The following is a 7,861-nucleotide window of genomic DNA, read 5'->3' as shown; positions in this document are numbered from 1 at the left end:
CTAGAAAGCAATAGATTTCTTGCTTCTGCCAAAATTCGCCCAGCTGTGAGCTTTCCAACCTTCTAAGTATTCCTTTATATGTGGTTCAGAATTCTCTCCTGAATATTCCTAATTAAGTAAAAGGCAGAGGTGCAATTAGTACTCCTGGTTGGTCCATTGGATTACGTATTTCCATGTGTATTTTTTTTTTCTCTTTTTATTGTGAATTGAGTAAGGTTTATATTCAAGAAATCATATGCTTTGTTTTATTACAATGATTGCAATCATTCCAATTTTTTTTAAAGCTTTTATTGTGAATTGAGAGTTCACATGGCAAAACATCAGATTTGCACTCAGCCAATTGTATTTTGTTTCATTGCAATGATTACAATCCCCTTCATACCCCATTGGTTAAAACAGTATTTGCCTCAGTAATGCCTCTTTTTTTTTTTTTATGTACACAAAACCACACAGGAAGTAAGATCATTTAAACAACCAAAGGGCACATTATAGAAGCCATCCTGCTTCCCGCCAGCACACAGCCTTTTTCTCTGTCTCTAGTGTCGCTGCTTCATTCCCTCCATTAAAAAAAAAAAATTTTTTTTTTTAATCTGAGCCATTTAAACCTTTTCTGATAATGGGTAGATAACCATAACATTCTATATTTGAATTGATAATAGGTTGGTATATTTTAATTGATTCCAAGGAACTTGCTTAGTTTTATATATGAATAACTTTGGAAACCCTTGAAGCTGAAGACTCAGAATCCAGTTGCTTTTTGCTGTTTCCAGGTCATAATGTTTGGGCGAGGCAGAGGAATAGCAGGTCAGATGGGTCGGGGCCGTCTCATGCCCAACAAGCCGAATTTGCGAGTGGTGGAGTGCAAGCCGCAACCCTGTGTTGTATCGGTGGAAGGGCTTTCTTCATCAACTACCGACATCCAGCTGAAAAACCTGCTCATGTCTGTAGGACCCATTCAGGTAGGACACTTGGGATTTCTGTCTACATTCAACTTTGTCCATCCCCAAAACGAAATAACCTTTTGATTTAAAATGCTGTGTTCGTTGCTTCCTACTAACATAATACACTTGAGAAGAAAAAGAAATATTTTATCTACAGTGCACACTTGATACCAGATTTTGTCTCTGAGTACTTAGTATAATGGAATTTCCAGATGCTCAGTTATAAACAATGAATTAATAATATAGTGGAACAAATGATCCTTTGAAACCCTCACAGTAACTTGTACACACAGATGTTTTAGTTCCATCAAATGGCTTATTTTGTTTGTAATATGTTTTTAATTTTGAAGGAGTTAGGTTTATTGTCTTGAATTTGTAGAATCATCTTGACATGTTTGCGTTTGTGGCACTTCGTTTAGATTTCACAAGTATGGCAATAAATTGGACTATATTTTGGTCTCATAATTTTAAAACTGGGTAACGCAATTGCTTCAAACTGAACTGGTTACACATGCATCTCTAGTTTTGTTGTAAAGAAAAATTTCCATTGACTTTCCTAATGTTTACAGCTTTGAGAGCCCTCTAGGTGAGTTAGTAAAAAAAATGGTTGACCTGGTTTTCCGTTAGAAGTGTATCTCTAGTCTATTTTCTGGTCTCTTTAGCCAGATACACTACTAGAAGAAAACCAGGTCAACCCCTAACTTCACTTATTCACTAGATTCATTTTTAGCCAGCTCAGCAGACTTTTAAAACTGGTTAAAGCAATTGCGTTAACCAGTTTTAAAATTATGAGACCAAAATATAGTCCAATTTATTGTCATACTGGTCAAATCCAAGCCAAGTGCCATAGATGTTAACATGTGAAAGTTGGTTTGAGTGATTGTTGACGATTTTTTTAAACACTATAATCACAAAATGCTGTTTCACAATTTTTTTAAAAAGCAAGCAAACTGGTATTACACGCTTCTGCCATTATTAGATAGCTAAAGAAATGGCAGTGATAAGTGTAAATTTTAAAGGAACAGAACTTAGTGACCCAAGGCATCCTCCTTTTTTCCTAGGTTAAAGGACAAAATGTATGCTCAAGTCTCTGTGTCCTTCGGGTTCTGGCACTGCCTAGTGTTCGTTTAGTGTAATGCAGACTGTGGTGTTAACCTTGACTAGGAAGAATCATGGGCCATTTAATTATAGAAAACACTAATAACTGCATGCTAAGTATGTTGCTTTAGCCCATGGAATGGAAGAACTTTTCTCAGTGAAACGTTAGAGTGGAATGTGCTAGTGAGTATTGCTTTTAAATTATGATTTCACTTTTTTAAACGATGGTCATAAGTCTCACTAGAAAATTCACTTTAATGCCTGCCATCTCTTTAAGTCAGTATTTGAGGAGCCAGGAAAAATAACAAGATTTTGTAGGAATACCATAATCCTAAGAAAAGAGCACATATGTGTATAGTAGTGAGTTTCAGAATTTTAAATGGGAACCGTTGCAACAAGAATGAAAACCATGTGATGTTGATTAATGTTATAATAATGAGTCAAGAAGATTCCTTGTGTGTGCTTAAGGCAGAGAGAAGCATAAAGGCTCTGGGAATGCCCCACCTTGTTGCTGGACAAGGGCGTAGGCAAGGGAAAACATGGTGGCACCTGGAAGCGGTCTGATTGTTGTTAGAACATCCAGGCAGCATCAGGAGTCTGAGGCTGAGGACCGGTGTATGTTCAATCTAGCCTCCTCAGGGAAACAACTGTAAACTTCCTGCTCTTTCCTTAGTGCTTAAAACCAAAAGAACCTCTAGGATAAGGAAGTAAGTTTAATGTGATTTTGAGACCACTTTGACTTAATTACTTTATTTTCCGTCTTGCTGGGGTTTGCCTAAAATTCTTTTAAAAGAAATAATACACTTATTAAATCCTATTTTAAATTTTATTTCATGGTGTATAAACAAATAGTAGTTTTCTTGCAATCACCCAGTAATGAACATACAAAGTGTGCTGTTAGGGTTCCAGTTCATACATGCATAGATTTATTTCAAACTAATTGTATGATCAGTGCATGACTGCAAACAAGTTCTCTCAGTAATACTCTTGTCTTAGTTAAATCAGGGTGTCTTACAAAAAAATAAAAAAAGGATATTTTTTGTGCTGTAGAAAAAATGTTTTTGACATCAGGGCTAGTATCAAATTTTTAACAAAACTCAAGGGGACATCCTCCCAAATCATTGAAGCTTTGCAACACATTTCTCGGAATGTAGCCACCACCTAAAATAAGTTTTTAGGTAAATCAAGTGTTTTAAGGAAGGACCTCCAAGATGAGTAAGGCTGACTGCTCTGAAGGGAAAGGTAATGGTGACTATTCTTTTGGATTCCAAAGTAGTAATCTTTTTTTTTTTTTTATGTTTTATTGTGAATTATGTGATAGTTTACATAGGAGAACATTAGCTTTACATTCATCCTATTGTATATCATTTCATTGCCATGGTCACAATCCCCTCCATGCATCATCAGCCAACCAAAGGGCCTCACACAGCCCCTCTCCCTCTCTGTGTCTAAAGTCCCCAGCCGCTCCATCTCTCCATGTCATCATCTCTGTCTCCATCTCTGGCATCACTGCTTCTCTGGGTAGGGTCTTGCACTCTGCTCTTCTCCCTTGATGGTCCCAGGGACATCTGCTCCTAGACTCCAAAGTCAATCACTCCCCTCCTTTTGCTACAAAACATCTACCTGTATAGTTTCAACCCTCACAATAAGTCCTGATAACAATTATTCACTATTGTATCACAAGAGACCTTATCTGCATCTCATTTTATCAGCCCTGCCCAGAAAGATTGGATACAACTCAGTGGAGATTCTACCATCCTCGGCGCCCTCTGGATCTAGGCTCCCTCTTGAAAGCTTGTAAGACAGTCACTTCTTGCCTTTGTAGGTTCCACCTCCCCCATTTTGGGTAGCCAATGTCCAAGTTGCCCATCCCGCTCTGCTTTGTGTATGGAGGGGGTGGGAATGTTCCTCGCTGTAAAGAGTTGTTCCCTCTTTTAAACTACTACATCCATGGGTATAAGTCAAGTTCATCCTATTGTATCAGATTACTCTTTTTTTCTTCTTCTAGTTTATCTCTGATCATCCAGTCATTGAAGCCAGATCAAGTGGGTATTATCTGCACGTATGAGTGTTCTTGTGCATATGCCCTCTCTTCTTATCAGCTGGTCACTTCTCTCTCCATTCGAGTCCCCTGTGGCTATGTCAGTGACTCTGGGCCCAAGAGTCCCCAGGTCTTGCCACACTGCTGGCCAACCAGATCTCCACCCAGGTTCACAAGAGTCTATTGAACATTGTCGGGCTTAGCTCACAGCTTCATTTCTGTTTTTCCCTCACTTTCCCTTACCAGTGACGAACGTGGTCACTGATCAGAGCATGTATTCCCAATGAGTCTTAGTCTTGGAAGAGCGTTTGCTCTGAGGGGACCTGACTACTTGCCTTGATGTCTCCTGGGTGAGCAACTTACTTCTTCTTGTAGTAATCAGTTGGTCTGCCTATATTGTTTTGTATTTTTCCTGTCAGTCTTTCTTTCAAGAAGTATTTTCTGTTCTTCTAGCCACTCCAGGCTGGTCTGCTTGTTCTTTCAACTGGAAATTTCCCATCTCTGAGGATTCTGGATGGGGCTTAGGATTCCCACTTTGGTCTTAGGTAATGCAGAGGCTCTGCAGGAAACCTCCTTCACTGTGCATGTTGTAGCCCCATTTTAGGTGTTCAAATCAGTTACAGGCAGATGATGGTGATATTTCTGGCTATTCCTTTCTCTTCCCTTCTAGTGTCTATTTTATAATGGTGTGCCAGAGAAGCCAAGATTCAAAAAACAGCCAAGCATCTTAACATTATTTCCCTCCTTGCTCGTTCCAACCATGTCTCAATCCCTGTATCCCAAATCCCTGTTGTTCCAAGGTTGTGCATACACCATTATTTACCTCTGTCCCCCTTAGCCCATGCAAACCTGCCTAATTGTTTACCTGTCTGCTTTGTTCTTCCATTCCCCTTCCCTTTCTTGTGTATTGCCCCCTTTCCTAGCACCCAAACTATCCTGTGTCTATTCCCTACCCTGTGTTCCACCTTCTCCTCCCTTTCCTCACCCTGCCCCCCACATCCCGGTAACCAGCAAAGAATCTGCTCCCCACTTTAGTATGGGTTCTTTTTCTTAGTCTATTATAGTAGTGGTCCTATGCAATATTTCACCTTTTGTGACTGACTAATTTTACTCAATGTCTTCAAGATTCATCCATGTTATGCGGTGGCTTGCAGCTTTCTTGTTATTCTTCAAGGTAGCATAATATTCTGTGTATAATTGTGTGTATGTACCACAGTTTGTTTATCCATTCTTCAGTTGATGGGCACTTTGTAAGTAATTAGACGTTGTTGTTGTTGTTATTGTTAAGTGTCCTAGAATTGGTTCTGGCCCATAGTGACCCTGTATAGGGTATCTAAGGAGCAGCTCGTGAGCTTGAACCGCTAACCTTACAGTTCAAACTGACTTTACAGCCCAGCACATTAATCCACAGCACCACACCAGGACTATAGTTATGATTTTATCCCATCACATAAAACTTGTATATGTATATTGTTGTTGTTATTGTTAAGTGCCGTCGAGTCGGTTCCGACCCATAGCGACCCTGTATAGGGTTTCCGAGGGTGTAAATCTTTACAAGAGTAGAAAGCCTCATCTTTCTCCCGCGGAGCGGCTGGTAGTTTTGAACCACTGAAATAATTAAACTATTTTTGAACTATGTACGAAAATACAGAAATCAAAGACCCAACTGGCTTCCTTATCTCTCAATAAGTATTAATTTCTCCCATACCAACAGCCTTCTTCCTTGTCCTGTTCATTAGGTCACAGCAGTTCCTCTCTGGCCCCCTTTGCCTCAAGTATGCCCACCATGCTCTCTCCGTATCACCTTTCCCTATCTTCCCCATCCCTTTTTCTTCTCTCTGTAGTATTTGCCAAGAGGTTATGTGTGCATGGCACATGCATTGTTTACATTAAAAATTTCCTAATCAACATCTAAGGAACTCTGGTAGCGTAGTAGTTACGAATCGGGCTGTGAACCTTAAGGCCAGCAGTTCGAAACTACCAGCCGCTGTGCAGGAGAAAGATGAGGCGTTCTGCTCCCGTAAAGATTTATAGCCTCAGAAACCCTGTACAGGGTCGCTATGGGTCGGAACCGACTCGACGGCACTTAACAACAACAACAATCAGCATCTGATATACTCCTCTTTTATTTGTTTATGGTCTGACTCTGTGAGAGCAGATTTTGTCTGTTTACTTTTGTAGCCATGGAACCTAGAATAGTATCTGTTACATGATGAGCAATTATTAAAGGCTGGTTAAATGATGAAATGAGAGCTAGATGTAGGGTTGGGAGTATCTAACCCAGTGCCTTTGAAACATGAATGTGTATGTGGATCATCTGGAGATATTGTTGAAATGCAGATTTCAGTAGATCTAGGGGAAGCCCAAGATCTATACTTTTAGCCAGCTTTTAATTGATAGTCATGCTACTGGTTCCCAGACCTCATTTTAAGTTGTTAAGTGCTGTCAAGTTGGTACTGACTCAAAATGACCCTGTATACGGTGTCTAAGGAGCAGCCAATGAGTTTGAACTGCCAAGCTTGTGGTTCACTGTCCAGTGCTGATCCTACAACACCACACCAGAAGTCCTTCAAACTGCAGAGAGGTAGACTAGATCTCTTTCAGATTCTTCTGTTTATTGAATTGTCAAAATTGTAAGGAAAGCTGTGAGTATCTATCTACTTGATTGTGTAAGTACTGGTAAGCGTTGAGTCTACCCACTGCCAATGAGTGGATTCCGACTTAGGGTGACCCTAAATAGACAGAGCGGAGCTGCTCCTTAGGGTTTCTGAGACTTCATATCTTTAAGGAACCAGACGGTCTAATTTTTCCTCTGCACATCAGCTGATGAGTTTGAAACATTCACTTTGCCGTTAGTGGCCCAACTCTTAACCCACAGTGCCACCAGGATCCGTTGGAAATTGGGTATGGGCACCATTTTACTTGGAAATATGCACATAATATCTCATTTATGGATTATAGAATCATAACACTAAAAGCACATGTGGTCACACTAAAATGACCATAGCAGAATCATTCAGCTTACACCTGGAATTTGATAAATGAAGGACTTAGAGGGTACTTTGACTAAGATTATATAGCTCTTCAGAGGCAAACTACCTTCCCTGATCTGACCTTTTTCTAATACACTGTTCTATGTAACTAAACTGTGAAGTTATTGATCAATAATAAGTTATTAATCTTGAGTTCCATTGTATTTTGGCCTTGGTGATAGAAATGATACTGGAGATTGTATGATAGAATTTTGCAAGATCATTTACTTGTTTATTGCAAATACCTTTTAAAACAACATAAAAGACAACTATACACATGGACTTAACTTGATGGAATACACAGAAATAAAACTGACTACATCTGTGGAAAGAGATGGTAGAAAAGCTTCATATCATCAGCCAAAACAAGGCCAGGGGCAGGCTGTGGTACAGACCATCAATTACTCATATGCAAATTCAAGCTAAAGCTGAAAAAATTTAAACAAGTCCACAAGAGCCAAAATAGGACCTTGAATATATCCCACCTGAATATAGAGATCATCTCAAGAACATATTTGATACATTAGACACTAAAGACTGCAGATCCAAAAAGTTATGGGAAGCAGTAGCTCAAAAGAGGGAACAAGTCCTTACAGCAAGAATCATTACCACACCCTCCACACACAGAGTAGACAGGGATGGGCAACTTGGACATTGGCTACCCAAAATGGTGGGTGGGGGGCTACAAAGGCAAGAAGTGGCTGGCTTACAAGCTTACAAGAGGGAACCTAGACCCAGAAGGCCTGGAG

General features: G+C 39.8%; 1 protein-coding gene across 1 annotated transcript in view; it reads left to right on the top strand.

The window, feature by feature from the left end:
• LOC102812340 (RNA-binding protein 33-like) overlaps positions 1 to 7,861 on the top strand; it is a 163,970-nt gene that overhangs the window by 138,046 nt on the left and 18,063 nt on the right. Inside the window, exon 17 of the mRNA XM_006871302.1 lies at positions 771 to 959. Coding sequence (XP_006871364.1) covers positions 771 to 959 — 189 coding nt within the window. The remainder of the gene's footprint in view (positions 1 to 770; positions 960 to 7,861) is intronic.

The sequence above is a fragment of the Chrysochloris asiatica genome, unplaced genomic scaffold (genome assembly GCF_000296735.1).
Source record: "Chrysochloris asiatica unplaced genomic scaffold, ChrAsi1.0 scaffold00166, whole genome shotgun sequence".
NCBI lineage: Eukaryota > Metazoa > Chordata > Mammalia > Afrosoricida > Chrysochloridae > Chrysochloris > Chrysochloris asiatica.
The sequence above is the reverse complement of the archived record's forward strand: the minus strand, read 5'-3'. Positions and strand labels throughout refer to the sequence as shown.